Consider the following 22,586-nt stretch of genomic DNA (forward strand, 5'->3'; position numbering starts at 1 on the left):
GCCTCAAAAAATAGATCCTGTTATTTACAGCAGTCCCCTTGACTAGTTGAGTGTGAACCATCCTACAGCTGAAAGAAAGAACGAAAGACAGACAGACAGACAGACAGACAGAAAGAAGACAGAAATTCAGTTTCCAAACAAAATGCTCATCCTGACTCATTCAGGGAAGGATCCAAGGTTTTTAACGCAGGGCACCGACTCTGCCTGCTTTCCCCCTTCATCATCTGCTGCCCTTTAAAACATGGTATCAACTGCGTTGGTAAGAATCCACATTTCTTCCCTTTTGTTCCCTGGCTCCGTTCCAGCGTTTTACTTGTCACACTGATGGGTGAGGTGCCTTTCATATTGGCATAGGACAGCGAGCGAATGCCTCCCCTTATGTTATTAAACAGAGACCGGGCTGGTGAATGTACCCAGAGCTGGAGCCTCCTCTGCGGCTTGGGAACACCGGAGGTGCCGTGGCTCAAGAGAATTTTGGCTATGGCTGTAGAACCCAGCAGCTCAGCATCCATGAAAAGGAGAGTTGGAAGGAGGTGAGTGATACAGATAAGGCAATTTGGCTGTCACCATTGTTGAAGGGACTCTGGTGAGCAGCTTGCTGTGGGCTCAATGACTGCGACCATAGTTCATTAGCTGATTAGATATCTTTATTTGTGGAGATGAGCTGTTGGTTTCATGTGAGACGTGGGAGGCAATTCTGCTTTCTGTGCCCTGCAAGGAGCCTCTTTGAATTTACCTTCAGTGTCATGCCTTGAGAAAAAAAAAAATCCAAGTTTCTGGCATAAAGTTGCACGTGTGTTCTGCACACCGGCTTGCAGGCAAGCGACTGTTTGTTTCTAATTAGGGAGCTGCAGGCTGCTGGCAGAGGAAAGCATATTTGTCACAAGTTGTGGCATTGCGTTTCATTTGTGTGTCTATGCTTTAAACATGGGGGACCGCACATGATAGCCCTGGATCCTTCCCTATGGGCTCCCACTCTATTACTTCCGTTCTCAGGTTCATGTCTAGTTACTCTGAGTTGGTCCTTCAGAGCCTGCCTCAGTGAACACTCCGGGTTCTCCCATTAACTAGTTGTATTCCCTGGTGTGGTTATCCTGACAATATAAACCCAGTTGTGTGTGTGTGTGTGTGTGTGTGTGTGTGTGTAGATATAATAAAACATACTCAGGTAAGTAGTTGAGAAAATTAAATGGGATGGTCAATAGAGTGCCTACCAGATTGTCTGGAAACTACCTGCTCAGCACATCTTGATTCTTTTTCTCTTACCTATAAATTAAGAGGATTGTTTTAAATGATCTCTAAGGTATTTTTAAAAATTTAACAGCCCAGCTGGTGTTGCTCAGTGGTTGAGCACTGACCCATGAACCAAGAGGTCATAGGATCGATTCCCGGTCATGGCACATTGTCCGGGTTTGGGGCTGGGTCCTGGGTAGGGAGCATGCAGGAGGCAGCCAATGGATATTTCTCTCTCATCGATTTTTCTCTCTGTCCCTTTCCCTTCCCCCCTCTCTCTAAAATCAACTTAAAAAATAAAAATAAATTAAGAAATTAAAAAAAAATAATTTAACAAAATGTTTGTTGGTTACCTGCTAAGTGGTACACATTGCATTAGGCATTGGGGTTATAATCATGAACAAGACAACAAAACAGACTAGGACCTGCCTTCATCGACTTAAATTGCAGAGGACACGGGCAACATGCAAGGAAACGCTTAATGACTTTCCTTTCTCTTCTTTTCACCTTTCTTAGTTCAATCCAGCTCAAAATTAAGTTAACCGCTGAGGCTACTTCTCCATTAAACCTGAAAGGAATATTTTTGGACTTAATATTTTTATATTTAGTGAACATATGCTGACTTTGCCTGGCCAGCATCCATCTCTCCTTTCTCGGTAGGAAGACCCTGAATTTCCTTTGGGGAACCTACCCTGTGTTTTACTCTCAGTGTGAATCAGGTGGGGCGACACCCTGGCTCCAGGAGGGCTTAGAGCAGCCTTGGGCAAACTACGGCCCGCGGGCCGGATCCGGCTGTTCTATCCGGTTCTCTTGCTCTCCCTCTGCTCCTTTACTTTGAATTTATATTAGTTTACACAAACACTCCACCCATGCTTTTGTTCCGGCCCTCCGGTCCAGTTTAAGAACCCATTGTGGCCTTCGAGTCAAAAAGTTTGCCCACCCCTGGCTTAGAGCAAACTGAATGCTCCCGACACCGTGGAAGGCCTGGCGCATTAGTGTACTCCCATATCCCAAGGCCACAATGATCGGCAGGTGCCTCAACCAGAGGACCCGACCCAAGTTTTTCTAATCAAAGTGAATCAAAGGAGCTTCAGTCTACAAACTCCGTAAGATCCTTTCTAGGGGCCATGCTTAATGTTTTCCTATTTTAGAAGATCTTGGGAGGTGACTTGGGGGAAGAAAATGTCTTTTTTTTTTTTCTTTCTGAAGGCTTTTTTTCTCTTCCTTTCAAAGATCTTCATTGCCACCATAGAACTATTCGTGGGGCGCTTGCCCCTCACCCTATTATTTCTCCTTCTATGACTTTGAAATTGAGAGCTCTGCGGTTGGTGAAAGGCACTTGGCTGATAACCGCTTTACTTGAGGGAGACTGGTTAGATAGTGCCTAAAGAAGATGGAGTGAAGACCCTCTGACCTCCCCAGATCCCTATCCATATTAGATTGTGACATCCTCCTTGCCATCTCAGTGTCAGAGTCTTTTCTGAACCCTATGGATTCCGAAGGCTGGTTTGTGATTCTGACCATATTTACATGCCGAGTTGTCTAGTTTGTCTTCTGTTGTGGAAACAATCAGACACAATATGTTCCCCCATTGCTCATTTGTCTGAATGTGACTGAATGAGTTTGGAACAGGGAAGCTACACTTTCTAAAGTGCTTCATCACACGAGGCAGTGGCCCCCCTTCCACAAGACAGCGGGTTTATGTCAATGTTTAAACACAGGTACTCCCTCAGCACTTAAAAAAATCTTATTTGTGAGATGGACGTATTTAGAAAGACATGAGGGATGAACAAAAAGCCTGGTTGTCCATTTTTTTTTCATGAATTTACTAAAAAAGTAATTATCGGGTTCCCATCATACACGGAGGTGAGCGATCTCTTCATTTTTGGTGGGAGTTGACATGCATCCAAGGAGTTTCCTTGAATCTGTGCAAAAATAAAAATAAAAATAAAAATCAATCCCATCCCCTCGCAGATATTACTGCTTTATTCCAAAGACTGAAACGTCCCCAGGAGCAGGTGTGAGCGATGGAGCTGAGCAGGAAGCCTGGACTGTGGACGCGGCTGGACCACCGCGCGTCCCCCGCCCAGCCCGGGGCGGGGCCGCGGACTCGCGTGCCCGGGGCAGCGCTCTCGCCGCCGGAACCCCCCAGGGGGCGCTCGCGCGGAGGTTTCCCAACTAGTATCTCGCGGGTTGCTGGGCGCATGGGTTTCGTCAGAAGGTGGAAATTGCACTGAGAAGCTGCCATCTCCCCGCCACCCGCTCGCCTCCCCTACCCTCTTTCCTTCCTTCCTCCCTGGCTCCTCCCCGCTCCTCCCCCGCCCCCGGTACCCTCCACTTTACTCTGAGTTAACTGAGAACCAGGCTGCTCCCCCCCAACATTTTCTCTTTTCCCCAGCCCCCATCACCAAGAATGGAGTCAGGGTTTCCGGAGAGACCAAACTCTCCTCCCAGCATCTTTTCCATCCGCTGTTTTTAAACTGGTTCGGAGGACGAGGGGGGAGGAAAGCCCGACCCCCCGACACCACTCCAACCACCTCCACTCCAAAGCCGGATTTTGCATTTTGCATCCTGGGGGCGGGACAGACCATTCCCGGGCTGAATTCTCTTTCTACTCCTCGAGGTTGGCACACCCAGGTAAGCTAACGCCAACTCTGCATTCCTGTGTTCCCGGGGCGCTGCGGTTGCAAAGTGTGTTGGGGCTGCTGCGTAGTAAGACCAACTTTTGAGATTGCACTGGATTGCGCTCGGATTTGCTTGTTTATCGCTGCTGCTGTGGTGTTAAGAATGGGCTGCAAGCATGGTCTTTCAAGCGAGGGAACTTTGATTTGATCCCTTGCATCTCGCCTTCCTGACATCGCCCAGCTCGCTCAGGTAGGGTGGGGCGCGTGGGGAGGGAGGCCGCGCGGAGGGGGACCCGGTGCACCCGCAGAGTGGCCGGTCCTGGAAGTCCTGGAGGGGTGGGGGAGGGCAGTGCTGGTGCAGACCTAGGAGAGGAGGGGAGCAGAGTCCTGGCCGAAGTTGCGGCTCTCCCTCCGACGGGGGGAGAAAGCGCTGGGGGATCGGAGTGGTCCCCAATGGCTTCACCTAGCGGCGGTGGGTTCGGCCTCTCTGCCTGCTCCCCAACCCCTTTACAAAACCTCCCGATTCTCCCATCGCGCCCGCCCGGGGCTACCGGGCTTTAAACGAATCAATAGGCTTGCAAGTCCCTGGATTCAGCCAAGTTCTTCAGCACGCCTTCCTCGGTTAAGTGAAGAAGCCAGGGGCGTAAGGGGACGGGGCCAGGACTGGAGGGACCACTGAAGCGCTGGCCACAGCCCACTGAAGAGACGTGGTATTGCAGACGCCCCAGATTGTTAGGGTGGGACCAGGGGTACAGTTAGGAGGTGGCCCACGCCAAGTGTAATGAGTGTCGATGACCATCCGGTGGGGAGTAGGGGAAGCCTGAGAGATGCTCTTAGGAAGATGCACCCATCCTTCCTCCTGAAGGAAGGGGGTGGGTGGGCTTTAAGGCCCTGGTTGGTTTTCACCCTGCCCCCCAGATCCGGCCGCGTCCCCCGCGGCCTTGCGAGACTGGCTTCCAGTCCCAGAGCTGGCCAGGCTCCCGCAGAAATCGCAGAAATCGCAGGCTGCCGAGTTGAAGATCCCATCCCTGGAGCGTGTGAAGTGCGCGCCGTGGGGGTTCCGGAGGTGCAGGGAGGGAAGAAGGAGGACCGGGGAGAGTGCCTGGGGAAACTTTGCCAGAGAAATAACAGAGTCCCCCTCGCCCCTCCTGCCCCAATTGACCCACGGATGCCACCGGATTTCTGTGCCTTTGGGAGAGTCCCTGCTCCTTTCCACCTGCGTTCAGAACTATGCAAAACCAACTCTTCCCCCTCCTGCTGCGTTGCCAGGAATTGTTAATGCATTGCTCTGGTGGTTCTTGGCTCACTTGCTTCTCGGTTTCTTAAACAGCATTTTTTTTTTAAGCTGTCCAAGGTACTTCAAAACTCGTGTTCTCCTGAAACTGACTAAACCCTGCTCTTATGGAAAAACTACTTTATCTTCAAATGAAATATTTTCTTCCCATCCCTTCTTTCTACTGCCCTCTTAGCAATCCCTATTCTCAACACCCGCCCCCCCCAAACACACACACACACACACACACACACACACACACACACACACACACACAACTTTCCTAGAGCCTAGGTGTTTTGAATCCAGGATGATATGTTGTAGTGAGTATATATGTACTGGTTAAACTGCATAGCGCATCCCCCAGGAGTCAGAGAGAAGCAACAACTTTCCTTATTTTTATGCCCTTTAAGTTTAGGAAGGTCCCGTTTCTTTTTATGACCCAGCAGGTAAGACAGAGCTCAGGTTGGCTATGGCTTCGATTAGATAACGTCTGATGTTTTCATTTCCCTTACTGAGCTGCTGCCTCTAGGTTAAATCCGTTTCCTTTGCCTGTCCATTTTTTTAAAGAAAGACTGACAAAGTCCTAGCAGACCAGGGGGTTGAGCTCAGAGTAGGTCAAAGGTGGTCACACCTGGGAGGAGAATAAAAATAGGATTGGCAATTACAGTTAGAACACCTGTGTTAATAGTGGGTCCTAATAAAGACCACATTCTACTCATTGTCTCTGATGGGAAGATTCTGAAGGTTTCACAGGATCAAACTCAAACCATATCAAAACTAGGCAATTTCCCCTGGCCATGACCTAAAAGGAAGTATCCGTTCATGGAAGGAGTGGATGTCAAATCCTGGGCAGTGTTGAATGGTTGAGGGGGAAGAGCTTGCCTACAATGGAACCAAAGGTGTTGTCACGTGTTATCATGTGAATGCTCTCGCCGTCCCAGACCTATGAGTGATCAGCCTCCTTTTTATTCTTCCGGACATACTCCCATCCTACCTTAGTGGGAGCATGCACAGATGGGGTCCATTGTACTTCCCAGCATGGGACAACCACTTTACTAGAGCTTCTAAATATTCCTTTTCAAATAGGATTGTGAGTTGTTTTTCAATTGTGCTTCTAAGACTTCTGTTTATCTCCAGCGATCTGGTGGCAACGTAGCATTTTGCTTGACTCATCGGTTTGTCTTAAGGGGACCCTGCTTTTGGAGGTTTTAATTAAAGAGTGTCTTGCATTAAAGTGTTTCTTGATCTGCTTGTGGATTTTTTATTTAAAAAGACCTCATTGCAGTTAATAGGAAGCAAAGATGTTATCTGTTTCCAGAGATGTTTTATGTAGTAATTCCAACAAACAGCAGCTTTGATGGTTCCCATCTTCAGACTGAGTCCACCATCATGATTGAACACTTTAAAGTTATACTGACTATAAGAAATAATTATGGATAAAAAAAAATGGGTTAATGGTGGAATCTCTATTTTCATCTGCATTTGAATCTTTTGGAACATAACTGAATGTGTTTATATGGTTTGTGCTATGCCTTTCTCGGTCATCATTTTATAAGTTCCCTGATATGTAACACTCTGGACCATTATGGCCACCTTTAGTCACATAAAGAAAGGATTTTCCATTTGGAGGTAAACGTATTGGAGGTGAGCAGCTCATGTGTGTAATCGATGTCTCACACTTTCACGGGGATCTGAATCCCAAACAGAAGATGCGAAGGGTACTCTGATGGTGTCAACTTGGCTGATTGGGAGAAAGGCTCTTCTTGAGTTGGGAAAGCCACTTCTTGGGTCTTCGTACTTTTTAATCAGAGACGTAGCCTGCAGATCGGTATGCATTTTGAAGGGGGGGGGAAGCCAAATTTGTTCTCTGTATTTGATCTTTCCATTTTTGTCTTGTTAATATATTTTTTAAACCACAAAGCCCCTTTGGATCCATTTATAACCCTAAGTCATATTTCCTTGGCAACCGTAGTCAGTATATTAGACTCACAAAATATCAAGACAGAAATTTTAAAATGCATTTAAAAATGTCACATGGTTCAAGACCATCCTATAGTGCATTAGAACTGACCTTGCGGCACAGAATAATAGAGTTGCATTCGACTCTGACTTTCTCCTGATTGAATGTAGATGGTAAAGAACAGATTACAAGACCTTCATGCTTTTTAGGATTGTCCTAAAAATTCTATAATGGTTTTTCTTGTGAGGGAAGCATGTTATGAAAATTAAGGGGTTACAGTACAAATGCATTTTTTTTGGGGGGGTAAGGTGTTTATGTAAAGGTTGGTGGTAGGTCTAAAATCAAGCTCAATAAATGGGTAAGGCAAGATGTACTGTCTTTTCTATGTTACTTGAAATAGACAATATATAGTAAGGCCTCCATTAGCATGGAATTCAACCAGTGGCTATCTAATAAAACTATCACTGCACAATACTTTCAGTCTTTTCTCTGCTAGAAACCTCATGTATGTGGAGCTTTCTGTTTAGTCCATGAACTACTAAGTATATATGATGTATAGTATGTTTTCCTTAAGTTGGCAAATCCCAGGAAGACCTTTATTTGGCTGCTGTATTCTTGGGAAAGCCACTTGTGAACTATAGCTCTTAGCTCAGTAAATACTGAAGACCTGAAGGAAAGTCTTGAAGAGCCGAAAGTGACCAGGATGACAAATTTGGGAAGGCTTATTCCAGTCCTATGACTTTAGTACACTCAGGAGGGTATGGGGGAGTCCACCTAAGCTGGCTTGTGGTATTTCATCTCTATGCTATGAACAACTTCATCACTTCAGATCTATGACTCTCAGAACTGGAAGAGAATGTGGGGATAATCTATGGGCTCGAGCTGTTTAATTTGACAGATGTGGAAACTGAACCTCAGAGAGATGACTTGCTCAAGATCAGGGGACTTGCCCTAACCAGTTTGGCTCAGTGGATAGTGTCGGCCTGCGGACTGAAGGGTCCCAGGTTCGATTCCGGTCAAGGGCATGTACCTTGGTTGCGGGCACATACCCGGTGGGGAGTGTGCAGGAGGCAGCTGATCGATGTTTCTCTCTCATCAATGTTTCTACCTCTCTATCCCTCTCCCTTCATCTCTGTAAAAAATCAATAAAGTATATTTAAAAAAAAAAAAGATCAGGGGACTCATTCAACAACCCTGTTGATTAGTCCTCTCATAGAGAGACTCAAGTTCCCTGGAGATAATTACTGTGGTGGCGCCAATCTCTGGCGCCAAATGTACTGATAATGTTTACTGAGTTGGGGATGGTTTTGGGGGGGTGGGACTCCCACATCCATTGGAGGGTTTGGTAGGAGCAGGCTTGGGACTTATTACATTGCTGTCTCTAGGAGCCAGTGTAATACTTGCCCAATAGAAATGATTAAATTTATACAAAGTAATTGTCTGCAGCCATCCCTGTTAATGTGCATGTTTTGTGAAGAATTGCTCATGCAGTCTTAGCTTCCTATTTTAAATGTCACAACGGAGTCAATAATGTAAACAGATGTTATGAGTGTTTACAGTTCCAGGAACCCACAGGGGAATCCTTTATTCTGTTTTAAATGAAAGGTGCATGCAAAAAGAACAAACTTTCTAAAATGTTGCTTTTCTATCTCTGGTGCAGAATACAATATTTTAAACATTGTATCTCTTATTATTTAGAAAACTAGAGACAATTCTCCTTGGAAACATCAGGGGGAAAATACAGTATTTCAGGTTAATTCTAGAAACCTTCTGAGGGTTAAGGTATATTGACTAAAAGGCCTTCCTTATCCAAGAGATCCCAAACATCTGTAGGGCAGTTCATTTCTCTTTGAGAGAGAGGAAGAACAAAATCGGGCTGACAGGGGTCCAAGGCCAGGGCAGCCCCTCGGGGCTGGTGAGGCAAGAGGGAAGGGTGGGAGAGAGTTGGCATTAGAGCGGATGGTCGCTAGAGGGCGCCAGAGCACCGGCGGAGCCCACCTCCCCGGACCATGAGAGGGACTTTAAGACTCAGAGATGGGTTTTGACAGAACCCCAAAGAGGTGCCCAGGTGTGAAGTATGGGTTTTTCGGTCACCTCTCACTCTCCAGCCCAAATTACTGCGCTGCAGAGAGGGGACACAGGTTTTGCCTTCAGCACCAGGTGGGGCGCTTCCAGTGGCTGGGCAGTCTGACTGCTCTCAGGATTCTGTCTGGCAGTCTGGAGTCTGGCTGCTCTTGGTTTGCCCAGAGGCAGAACTACCTGGTTTGAATCTTGGGTTTATAGTTTTTAAGCTGCAGGTCTTTGAGTGAATCACTTCACCTGCATGAGTGTTAGCATCTGGAAAATGGGACTAATAATGATTGTCAATGTGAAGTGTTTAAAAGTGTCCGGTATTTTAATTTTTTTCTTTATTGATATTTAGAAAAAGAGAGAGACATAGAAACATCAATGATGAGAGGGGATCATTGATTGGCTGCCTCCTGCATGGAGGAGATGAAGCCTGAAACCTGGGCATGTGCCCTGACTGGGAATCGAACTGGGACCTCCTGGTTCATAGGTTGACGCTCAACCACTGAGCCACACCGGCCGGGCTAGTGTCCGGTGATTTGGTGGGCAGGCAAATACTAGTTCCCGTGCCCTTTCTCATGGGTGTCTCCCAGAACTTCTTCCTCTCCGTTCCCTCTGAGCCTCTCTCTTCTGTCTCCACATCTACAGAAGGGTCTCATTTGTTTGTTGAATAATAATCGATCACAGCCTTAATGCCAAAAGCTGTGCCAGGCTCTGGGGATAAAGGTGAAGTTCATCTCTTTTGAAGCTGCAGGCCTGAGGGCAGACAGGTGTGTGAGAAGAAACATTAAAACCCGCAGTGGGAAGTGTGAGGAGAGAGTGAACGAATGATGTGGGTAACACATACCAGAGTCACTTGCTTTGTGTCAAGAGCCTGGAAAATGGTCCCTCAGGTCCTTCACATTCAGGTGTTTTCCCCTCTCCTTGTATTTCAGGGAACAGGGTCTGTGGAGAAGAAGGGGGAGGGGACTCGCTCCACATACACTTTGATTCTTATATATATTTAATGGTGCTAATCGAGGTTCTTAAATCCACTCAGCTTGTACCACTGCCCTGTGTGTACTAATTTCATCAATATCAGAAGATAAAATGCCTATGCAATTGACTTACTCCATTTAAACAGGAACATGATTTTTAAAGGAAACGTGACTGAAATATAACAACAGCAAGATCCTTACCACTAAGTGGTGGGTCTGGAATAATCTAAATAAGGGTTCCATTTTTAAGATATTGAAAGATGGATGAGTAAAATACAAGCATGAACAAAAATGGAAAATAATGACAGTACAATGGTGGAAAGGAATGCTTTATCATCATCATTAAAGTGACAGAAAAGCTTTTAATTTATTAGTAGACACTGGGGACACGTGGCTGCCTGATTTGATGTCAGCGACAAAATGCAACAGTCAGGGACGTTTGTGCCTGAGATCGTGTTGATGTGAGCCCCGGATGGGCACCCTGGGGCAGGTGTGTTAATTTTATCTGGCCAGGTAGATGGCAAAGCTCCTGAGGAGCCTGGTTGGATTCTTTTGCACCATAAATCCTCTGACTTGATTGAGTGTGAATCATGTTGGAGGAAAGGCCTGATTAGAGGGAAAGGGTGGAAATCGTTGATTTGGGGGGCAGCTCATGGCCTGAATGAATTTTAAAGGGACAGGACAATAAACGTTTCTGATGGAATCAGAGACTCTGAGAGCTGGACAGTCGCACACAATTAGGCACACCCTTCCCCAGTTTCCAGATGAGGCAATCAGCAAGGTGGAATCACCACCAATGCTGGTTGGGGGTCCTTGGGCCCTTCACGTGAGCAGGACTCTACCTCTTGTGTTCACTACTGAACCCCAAACAGGGCTAGGCATCTAGTGGTTGCCCAAGCAGTCTTGGTTGACTTCATGATCAATGCTATTTCTTTCTTCCTTATTCTTATTCAGGAATGTGCCAAGAAACCTCTGGGGTGGTAATGCATTTTGCTAAAGACGGGTATTTGTCAAGTTTTGTTATGATAATGGTGTAAGCTTAGAAGGTAGCCAGACTTGGTTCAAATCCTGTTTCTGACATTCAGTAGCTGTTTGGCTTTGGGAAAATGACTAAACCTCTCGTACTGAGCCTTATTCCATCATCTGTAACAATGGGGGTAAAGCTCTTTACAGTTGCAAAGGACCAGCATCATAGGTGTGCACTAAGCATTGGTTTTTCTTACCCCCTCACTCCTGCTCTCTGTCCTCAGAGAAGATTTAAGGTGTGTGTGTGTGTGTGTGTGTGTGTGTATGTGTGTGTGTGTATAAAACTTTAAAAAGGTGATTTTAATTTATTTCAGATAATACATATTTATCTTGCAGAAGAAATAAAATTATTGCACTACATAAACATAAACACACACACAATCACTACAAATACATATTCCGTGGGTCCAATATTATTAGTCCCATTTTATAACTAACTAGTGGCCCAGTGCATGAAATTCGTGCACTGGGTGGGTGGGGGGGGGGTCCTTCAGCTTGGCCTGCACCCTCTCGCAGTCCAGGACCCCTCTATCCTTACTGCCTGCCTGCTTACTGCTCCTTACCGCTCGGCTAGCTGCTCCTTAGCGCTGCTGGGGAGGCGGGAGAGGCTCCTGCCACGCTGCTGCTCTTGCCAGCCATGAGCCCGGCCTCTGGCTGAGTGTGCTCCCCCTGTGGGAATGCACTGACCACCAGGGGGCAGCTCCTGCATTGAGCATCTGCCCCCTGGTGATCAGTGAGCATCATAGCGACGGGTCGTTCTGGTCATTCCGCCATAATGGTTGCTTAGGCTTTTATTATATAGATGGGGTCAATGCCAAAGCACTAGCAACTGGGGAGGAAGAGGAGGGCTCAAATCTAGGGTATCCCAACTCAAATTCTAAGACCAGGGTGTTTTTTTCAAATCCATGATTCATATGATCTTTGTTTCTTATCCATCCTCTTTGTCTGCTTCTCTCAAGAAGTCTCAGATTCTCCTTCACCTGCCCTCAAGGTCTGGCTTTACTACCACCCCTGCCTTCTAACATCTGTAGGCATGGGTGTACCCTGTCCCGGGCATAATATAAGTTTTTCCAGGTTCTTCCTGCTAGAACCGTCTGGTACATAGAGCACTGCTTCTGTTACCCTGTGTGTCTGCCCATTCCCTTAGCATATGGCCTGTTTGTGGGTGGCTACCATGTACGTTTAACTTCCTTAAAATCAACTCTACATCTTCTCTCATTTATTAAAAATACTCATGTTTTGACTGTGTGCTCTGTATTCTATAATCTAAGTTAATGTGTGAGGTTGTACGGATATATTACCGCACAGCATTGTGTGTGTATACCATATAATATTGTACTTGATGAACAATTGATGGGATTCTTTCCAAGGATTATTACGGGAGGTTTAGTTTATGCATTAACTTTGAATCGTAGCCCCTATCTAAAAAGTGCTTCACTATATTTGCAAGACTATTCTCTGTGTTGAATATACATAGGTAGAATTACTCGTGAAGGGCACACATTTGGAGTCTGGCATTCCTGGGATTGAATCACACCTCTGCTTAATCTCTTGAAGCTCCATTTCTACAGATGCGAAATGAGACTAATGATAGTGCCTACGCCTTAGGATAGCTGTGAGCCTCGAAATGTGCAGTGTGCATCTATAGCATCCCAAGCGCCCATCTTGTTGCGGGCATATGGAAATTACTCAAACTACAGCTGTTATTGGCTGGCGACATCCCTCAAAGGTTAGAACTCATGAGTAATTTCCCTAATGGCAGTGGTTTGCTGTGTTGCAAGGGAGATGTGAAAACTAGAAATCAGCCATCAAATGTATGCTTTCTATAGCTACAGACACAACCACTTACCTTCATTCTCTCTCCTCACCCACCTCTCTTCCCTCCCACCGATTTTATGCCTAGCCACAAAGATGACTCAAGGGTTATGCTGGTGCTTCTCTAAGATATAGCTTCCTTTGCTCCTGCTGGTGCCAGCTTTATTTCAAATGCAAAGTATGCTAGCACTGGCCCCCAGACGCATAACCAGAATACAGAATCAGTCACTCCACACTGCAAGGCCCACAGCAGACGTTGGTTGTGTTTGACTTTCTGAATCTCCTACCTTTGTCCAAAAAAGATCCTAGTCACCCAGCAATGGAGAACGTACGGGGCACTGGCTGCTATCAAAGTCCAATATGCTACTATCATAAAATACTCTTTTTTTTTTTTTTTCAGGGAGACTCCATGCATATCTTAAAGCCACGGTTCTAACCCTTGGGCACAAATTAGAATCTCCTGAGGGCTTGTTACAACACAGACTGGTGGGCTCACCTCCAGAGTTTCTGATCTAGTGGGGCTAGTGTGGGAGCCAGATAATTGGTATTTGTGATAATTTCTCAGGTGATGTTAATGCCGTTAGTTTGGGGACCTTAAGCATTCACTGTCTATAGGTAAACTGTGCCTTTTCTCCCCTGTGTGGTACAACTGAGAACAGCATTCGTGGTGAAGAAAGGGATCTGACATTTACTGAGCACCTATGACATTTGCCATGTGCCAGGTGCTCCACTGAGCACTTTACCCATATTGTCCTACTTAATCCTCACAGCCATCCTGCCAATCAACTCAAAAAATTACTTATTGAGACCCTGTTATGTATGAAGCAATGGGCTGTGCTAGGCTCTGGGGATATGGAATGAAGAGAATGAACACTACAGGCATAATCCTGACCTCCTGGATATTACATTTCAGTAGGGAAGCATGCTTGTGAAGAATAGTCTGTTACATAGAAAATGGAAGACCAGAGAGGCTAAGTAACTTGGCTAAGGTTACCTAGTGGGAGGCAGAGAAGACAGAACAAACTTAAAAACCATTTTACTTCCAGTTAACCAGAGGTTCTCAGACTCTTTGGCCTTAGGGCCCCTTTATACTGTCAACAATTATGGAAAACCCACCAAGAGCTTTTGTTTATTTGGGTTAAATCTGTCAACATTTACTGTCATAGAAATTACAACAAAGTGGTTCACCTTTTGAGAACCATGGCACTGAAAGTAGCTCTTTCATTCTCAGATTCTGAACCCTAATTTGTTTTAATGACTTTGGTCACCATGAAAGATGAGAAACTTCTCATCTCTTCCCAGTCATTCTTTTTAAACACAAGAGTCTCTCTTAAGCTTTAGCTTATATTTCTAGTGATGGTGACTTCCCTACAGAAAGTCTAACCTGCTTTGGAATTTCCTTTTTGTATGTATGTGTGTATGTATGTCTATATGTCTATATCTATATCTATATCTATATCTATATCTATATCTATATCTATATCTATATCCATATCTATATCTATATATCTATATCTATATGTCTGTGGTAAGGAAAAGCAACAATTAAATTGCCAATCACAGAACCAGCTAAGATAATAGTGGCTTTGCTGTTCATTGAAGGACCTCTAACCCAGCGGAGGGCATTTAAAAAGATAGGAATTATAAAAGCCTGTGACGTGTGTTGCCATCACAAGGGAAGCCCGAGCATGCTGAGAGATGACTCCCGCTGCCTCATAATAGGAAGAAAAGTAGATGCACGATTGGGCTCGAGGGCTTGCAGATTTGATGTAACATTGGCAGCCGAACTGGGTTTAATCGTGGGCTAATGACCGAAATACTGCCCTTTCCCATCATTTTTACTCATTATCTAATGGGAATGAGAAGTCCTAGTAGACATTTTCCTTTGGTGTGTAATGGTCCGTGGATGTTCCGACACTGACGCGCGCTCTCTGGCTGACTCGGGATGTTTTATGGCGTCGTTAGGTGTTACCGAGTACTATCAACAGAATCAGAGCTGACATAACAGTGTGGCTCTCAATTGAAGATCAATGAATTCACAGTTGCCTTTTCTCTTTATGGAACCCAGAGAACTAAAGGGGATAGTGCAGCAAGCTTAGTGCGGTTGTTTAGAGGTAGCGGATCCTTGGATGAGAAGTTAGGAAGGGGATCTGCCGATCGTCTGATTATTTGTTCATTTTTTGACACCAAACATCTGGGTCACTGGTTCATGGAGAAACTTTTGAAAATGTTTGTCCAGATGTTTGGTGTCACACAGCACATCCCATAGCCAAAACATGCCAACCCAAACCACGTGATGCTAGATGATCACTTGTCATCTTCCTTAAACGCTGAAATTGGACACGAAGCGTCTCCGTTGGTCGACCTGAGGCGGCAGGCATTCCTGCAGCCAGCATCTCTGGGTACAGCGCGCATTTTGCCAGGGGATTGTAACTTTTTGGAGGAAATGCCTTTCTGGGAAGAAGCACTTTCAGGAGGGTCTAAGGCATAAGTGACTGTTGAATCACCGTTTCACCTTCACATCCCACGGGTCTGAGATAAATCTCCTGAGGCCATCGCCTGGGAGCCCTTGTGGCCCGGTTTCTTGTGCTGTTCTTAAGTTGTGAGCTTTTGCCCAGAATTCTCACATTCTGACTCGATGGGCTCATGTGAGCAACACACACTCACTCTTTGTGATGAACCCTGTTGGTTTTGCAGGTTGCAAGGGCCGCTTCGGAGAACCCCTTTCTCTAAAGCCGCACAAACAGCGAGGTAGCTGGGCCACCTGTTTCTCACCCGCCCACCCTGCCCAGGTAATGGGCTCACAGAAGATCAGACCTGCGTACTGACTGACTCTTCACTTCTGCCCTGCGTCTGCCTTGCCGACCGAGCTAAACAGCCTCGCTGAGAATTGCCTCCAGCGGGGATGGATGAGAGTTATTTTCTATGGGGATGGCATGGTGATGGAATCGACCTAATATCGTGGGAACATCATCTTCCCTAGCTGGGGAGAAGATCTAACATTCCATTAGGGAGGCTCAGTGCTTGGTTGCTTAGGTGGAAACTTCTGTCTTTGCTTGGATGGTCAGGAACAGTTTTATTTCTGATTCCCATTCCTTCCCTGTGTTGTCTGAGGAATTATAATAGCTGGTTATAAGGTTCACTCCCCTAGCTCCTTATTCTGTTATTTTTCATCGAATCTAAGGGAGTTTTGAGGTGAACTAAGACCAGATTAAGGCAAACTTGAGATCTGCAGCCCAAAGAGGCCATTGTCAAATGAGATCCCACTAGGGCAGAGGTCAGCAAAATACAGCCCCTGGGTCAAATCCAGCATGCAGACTTTATTTTTTTGTAAATGAAGTTTTATTGGAACATAGTCACACCTCTTACTGCCTATTGCTGCCTTCACTCTACAAGGGCAGAGTTCAGTAGTTGCAGCAGAGACTGACTGTATGGCCCATGAAGCCTATTATCCTTGCTTTTTATAGAAAATGTTTGCTATCACCTGCACTTGGGGCATATCTCTCTTTGGCCATCTCCAGGTGGGAAATGTACATAGACTTCAGAAAATCCAAGGGAATATTATTCTGAAATATGGACTATGGACTGAGTATGTAACTGAAAAAAATTTTAAAAATATTTTTTATTGATTTTTAGAGGGAGGGGAATGGGGAGAGAGAGAGAGAGAGAGAAACATTGGTGTGAAGGGGAAACATTGATCGGCTGCCTCCTGCACTTCCCCTGCTGGGGATAGAGCCCACAGCCCAGGCAGGTGCCTTGCCTGGGAATAGAACTAGCAACTTTTTGGATGATGCCCAACCAACTGAGCCACACTGGCCAGGGCTCACTGATAAAATTTTGTTGCTATGCACTGTGAGGATCTTGTACACAGTAGGAGCTTGTAGAATGAATGATTATGCATATCAAGATAAATGACGTATGGTCTGGGTTTTATTTCCCCAGTTATAAAATCAACGTGTTTGGTTTGATCTCTAAGGATCCTTCTTGTACGGCTATTCTAACGTAATGTTAGAGAGAGAGGAGGTAAAGCAGTCTTGGTGCCTTGCACCCCGGTCTGCCAAAGTGACAGCCACGGCCTTGGGAGTCACCACCTGTCATATTCATTTAGCATCAGCTGGAATTATCAGGAAGGGTCAACAAGCATGACCACCTGCTGACAGTGATATCAAGTGTCTCACATGGAGAGAAGAAACAAAGGGATTTGGGTTGAGAGCATCAACATTTTGCTTAATGTTTGTTCTGAGTTGCTTTATGGAGATGGGCTTGAAGAATGGATCTGTGTTCAGCGGCTCTCGGCATAATCTTGGTCTCATGCCAGATGTGCCTAAGGTCCCTTCACTCACGTACCAAAATCATACACTTCCGCTAGTTTCCAAAATTATTGTTCAGGGAGGAGACACCTCCAGATTGATTACTTGGTGGGGGATGGAAGGAGGAGAGGTGATGGCAGTGTCCTGGCTCTTAATGTCCCCTACCCCCCTGCCCGCCCCCCCCCCCCACACACACACACCCGGGGGAGAAATAGGACATGTGCCACCCTGGGAGAAAGACTCCGGCTCTGTGGTATGATTTGGGTAGCTGACTCCTGATTCAGAGCATATGCCATGTCCCCCTTTAGTAACTGGAGTTCCCACGGTCCTCTTTGCCGGGGGAAAAAAAAGCCAGGGTTTCCATCTGCTCAGTTCCACAGACCTGACCGCGGGGCTATCATTGATTAATCCATTCATTTGGGAGGGTGACACGCTGCCTCTGCTGAGAGGTGAGCAGAGCCTCAGCCCGTGCATCCCCGTCCCAGGCTGCTCCCGGGATTTCCTTCCAGGCACGCCAGCCTCCGGAGCACTGGGCTCAGCCGCAGCAGCCCTGCCTGCCTCCCATCCTGGTAAGTGACTTACTCACCCTGGCAGGTCAGGCAGCTGAGAGCAGGCGGGACCCTGGGCAGCCCCCGGCTGAGGAGGGGGAAGCCCACGCATAAGCTTTTGGCTTCCACGTGCAGAACCCAGACCACTTTCTCCCTTTTGGGGAAGAGAAGGGTTGAAGGCACAGGACAGGACCGACACTGGCAAGACAGAGTTTGTGCCACGTATGTAGTGCGTCTGCTCCCTTTAAGCTCCACGGGTGGGGGGCGTGTTGCATGGACAGACTGCCCAGTTCCACTGGGGAGCAGAATTTGTTCCTCTCTAGGCTTTTAGTTTAGGAGAGCTCCTAACACTCAGAACTCCTGAAAGCCATTAGTCTCAGGGCGAGAGGCAGAGAGATTGCTTTTTGATCTGCTGAAGTATGGCTGATGTTGCAGTTCCGTAAAGTGGCATCACTGTGTCAGTTGAGAGCATTAAGGCAAATTTTCCTGGATCCCGAGTTTTGTGTTGGTTGCCTTTATTGTTCCGTGTTTTCAAGTAACTGGGCAAATCATATGTACATCACGGGAAACCTTCCTTACCCCTTTCCGTGTGTATCTCCTTGTGCCCCATTTAATGTATGTTTACAGTCATTCACTAAATTTGTCTTTTAGTGCATTGTGCTACAGACTGGTGCAATACCATGCCCATGCCTCTGAATCAAATTTATTTAAGTCCTCCATCTAAAACAACAGCTACCCGAGTCTTTCGGCTACTCCCGACCCAGGGCTTAGCAGATTTTAAGTGCAATTGAGGCAGAGTCTTAGAGTAGAAGTTCCTTTTAGTGAAAGACGGCCCCGTTTCTGCAGCTTGGAAGTGAAGATGCTAACAGTCGGCCTCCCCGAGTTGGCCATCACGTACAACTTGCACACTCCTTCTTGCCTGTCCCGTTGGTAAAAGCTGATCCTGGCATGGAGACCCTCAGAGCTTCTCCCATGTTCTTGTTTCACAACTCCTGAGAGACGTGCCAAAGGGAAGGTGATAAAGGACACTCTTTTCGAGATAAAACATGATTCATAAAGGTGGCAGCCGTGCCATATGGGAGCAGTGATTAACAGCGGCAGAGTTTGCTAACAGTTTTTTAAAAATAAAGCGATAGAGCAGATTTTCCCATTATTCCGTGTGTTGGTGCTTGCTCAAGTGCATCGCCCTGGTTTTGCTCGGCTCCCTTTTATTCTGCAGCAGTCGAATCACCCTTCATGTCTCAGCGGGGCTCATGTCAGGGCTTCCTTAAATATTTCCCATCTATGCCCAGTTATTCTCCCAGCAATAGTTTAAGTTTCAAGACACTGATTTGGTATATTAAGACTGCAACCTCCTTGAAAACCACTCATCTTATTTTCTTTTTTAGAGTGTGTTTGGACGAGCAGAAGGGAGCGCATTTCCAAGGCGTGTGCATTTGGAATTGCTTTACTTTAATTTAGAGCTGGGATGGCGGTGGGCAGGTGCTTAATGAAGTGTCACAAGTTTAAATGGCCTTCTCTTGCCATCACAGCAGATATGGGCTGCAGGCTCGTGGGTACAGACAGACAGACAGACAGACAGATGGGCACAAAGACGGGTTTACCTCTGAGAAGTGCAGTGGAAGGGGAAGAAAGCTCCTATATTAAAATGTAATTGTCACCTTAGAGAAATAGGTTAATTCTAGGAAATGCATGAACTTCAGTTGTCTTTGGCAGACGAAGCAAGCCCTCTTTTCCTGACGGATAACTCCCCCACTACTTGCCTCCTATGGGGTGGTAGTTCTAATCTTGTTTGGATCACAGTTCCCTTAGAGAATCTGTTGAGAACTGTGGACTCCATGCCTGAACAGTGAACACAGACAAAAGTCTGCATCCAGTTTCAGGAGTGTAGGGACCTCCCTGAGGCATAGACCTTCTCCCTTTCCCACCCAGAGTTGCTTCATTGAATCTTCAATGGATGTGTTCTCCATGGCAAATTTGTTTTTGTTTTTTGTTAAAAAGAAGTTTGTTAACATTCACAAAGTCGTGGTTCTGTTAGAGGGAAAGGAGAACATAGAGTTGCAGACATCTTGGGGAGCTGGGGCTGCCTGGGATCTTTCAGGGGGTTGCCACAAAGGAGTGTGCATTTGCCAAGATGTAGGCTGCCGCCTTCCTGTGTTGTCTGGGCACACTCTGAATTGAGTGTCGAGGTCCTGGGGGGTGGATGGAGGAGGCAGGTGGAGGAGGGATGATGGCAGTGCCACAGGGGGTTGGCAGAGAGGGAGGCATGGCTGTGTGCCAACGAGTGTCCTCAAAGGCCCTCCTCTGCACCCACCCCATGGAGCCTGGGAGCCCGGGTTCCCTGATGGGCAGCCTGGGAAGCCGGTGGACTGAGGGGGTCATGTGATGCCTTGGCACAAATAAGAGGAGAGGCCTCCCACTGCACCTCCTGGTGGAGAGCCAGTGGTGCCTCAGGCTTATGCCCAGACGCCCTCCAGAGCTCTTGGTCCTGGGCCATGAAATGCAGCCTTCTTGCTGCTGACTTCCCAGGATCGGTGGCAATTCCGGGCAGGCCATGGTGGGTGCTGATCTGTGAAACATTGGCATTGGAAGTGGTTCACACACAGCTTTATGCAGGTGCATCAGCAAGCCTGGAGCCAGGTGCTGGGGGGCCTGTGAGGCACCAAGAGATATTCCGGAAATAGAAAGGGAACGAGGATAAACATGGAAGACCCAGAAGTTCAAGGGTAAGACTTGTCCTGCATCTCAGCCTTGCCCCTCTTTTTCACTCTCCCTTCTCCTCCCTCCCACCCTTCTAGCTTTCCTTCCATTTTTCTTTCCATCCTTCCTTCCTTCTCTCCTCTTCCCATCCCTTTCTCCCTCCATCCTTCCCTCTTTTTCTTTCCCCTCCTCATTGTCTTCCTTTTTATTTTTTCCATCCATTTTTCCTCCCACCCAGTCTTCCTTTCCTTCCATCCTTCCTTCAGTTCTGCAGACGTTTTGAGGTGTCTCCCGGGTGCAGTTTGTCCTTAGCTTGCATGAGATTTTCATCCCTTCTCCGTCACAACGGGTCTCCCTTCATGCTCTGCAGGGAGAGAGAGAGATTTTTGTTCCTTTACCTTTCCTCCACTCCTTCCTTCCTGGTTTGCCCTCCTGAATTGACTAGCATATAGTGAACACCCACCTGTGCCGTTTATTGCCTTCGGAAAAAAAGCTAAAATGATGATGGACTTCGCTGTCAGGGAAGTTACCATCAAATTTAGGAATCCAGGTACAAGTATGTGAGGAGCCAAATAATAGTGTAATCGTTGCATGATGTCACAAAACAAAAATGTGAGATGGTGCGAGACAGTGTAAGGCGCTGTCGCTAGGTGAGTGAAATGAGACATGTTTTGAGCCCAGAGGATGGAGCCGTTTTTTGTAGGGTGGATGGGTTTGGGAACGTCGCACGGAGAAGAAATATAAACTGGGGTTTCATATAGGATTTTAACATTTGGAGAGGAGAGAAAATTTCAGTCCAGGCAGGGGGACTGGTGTAAGTAAAAGCTCAGTGATACCGGTCTTTTTGGTGGCTGTTGTTGCTTTATTTTCCGAGGGAAAGTTTCAGGGGAAGCTGTTTCGCTCTTTCAGGACCCCTTTGACTTCTCCTGGGGGTACTATCATCTCCTCTCTAGTTTTCACATTTCCCCCCCCAAATGCCATTTCTCTTCTGCTGGTGATGGGCTCAGGGGAAACATCCAGTTTATCTGAGACCCTACCTTGGTTACCAGTCACTTTATGCTGCCTGTAAAAGCTACTTAGCATGGAAGTCTGAATAGCAGAGAAGGCACTGCAATGTAATTCCCAGGGTGGTGGTTGAAATTTCAACTAATTTTTGTCAGCTCTTGGGTGAGCCAGTGCACTGCTTTTGGGGCTGGTGGGCTGACCGGGGGAGAGCGGAGCGAGCCTGGGAGTCAAAGATTTCAGTTGGAATTCCCTAGTGTGGTCAGTCTGACCCGATTGAGTCCCATCCAGGACGTAATGCCTGGCATATCATTGGAGTTTTGTGTTCTTTTTATTGCAGCAGATTAGGGTTGAAAGGATCTTAGAGATCATCTTGCCTTTCACATGGTCCAATCCCATAGGTCAGGGAGCTCTCTCGTTTTTGTTGCTCATCACATGCACATTTAATTTGTGTTCTCAGATGTTTTCATAGTAAATGTGTGTTATGAGCTGAAACCAATTTATAATAGTGCCTGATCAGCCCTGTCTTACCCCAATGTCTGGGTCTTTCGTGACAGTGACTTGAATGAAACGTGACTGATACATTGTGATGACGGCCTAGCCATGGAGGCTGGAGATTCTAAGTGTATTCCCTCTGAGGCTGGCATTTCTCTGCCATTGTTCCATCAGGTCCTCTTGAAGGCTTAGCCTCGTCAGCAGCATTGCTTGGGAGGTATAGGGTGGCTGGGGTCCCCTCAGCTTGTGGCCTTTTGAATTTTACCCTTACGTCAAGGATATAATCCCTTTACCAAATATTTGCTGGCTGCTCAGAAGAGAAATGTTCTCATTGGTGCATTATAATTGATTATTGAAAAGTTCACATTCAGGCGTAATATATATCTCGTGTGTGTGTGTGTAGTTAAAACAAATGATTCCTTTTCTTTCCAAGAACAGTGTGGTGATTCTCAGGGTCTATTTGATCTTTCCTTCCCTTCCGTCGTCAGGTGAAACCTGGTTAAAGGGCTTGCTGTAGCAGAAAGGAAGGGGGAAGGAATATGCCTCAGGTGGT

The 22,586-nt window shown here is 46.5% G+C and overlaps 1 protein-coding gene across 6 annotated transcripts in view; it reads left to right on the plus strand.

Moving 5' to 3' along the window:
* The window catches only part of CPNE4 (copine 4), a 390,994-nt gene that overhangs the window by 19,400 nt on the left and 349,008 nt on the right, over positions 1 to 22,586 (plus strand). The window contains exons 1-2 of one of the 6 annotated variants that reach the window (XM_080674011.1): positions 17,681 to 17,857; positions 20,453 to 20,562. The exons of 1 other annotated variant lie outside the window; for it this stretch is intronic. In XM_080674011.1, coding sequence (XP_080530137.1) covers positions 20,540 to 20,562 — 23 coding nt within the window. In that variant the 5' untranslated portion in view covers positions 17,681 to 17,857; positions 20,453 to 20,539. Of the gene's footprint in view, positions 1 to 448; positions 534 to 3,441; positions 3,871 to 3,974; positions 4,108 to 17,680; positions 17,858 to 20,452; positions 20,563 to 22,586 lie in introns of those variants that run through there. 4 more of the 6 variants (XM_080674010.1, XM_080674012.1, XM_080674013.1 and 1 more) reach the window with 4 other exon arrangements.

The sequence above is a fragment of the Plecotus auritus genome (assembly GCF_963455305.1).
Source record: "Plecotus auritus genome assembly, chromosome: 6".
Lineage (NCBI taxonomy): Eukaryota > Metazoa > Chordata > Mammalia > Chiroptera > Vespertilionidae > Plecotus > Plecotus auritus.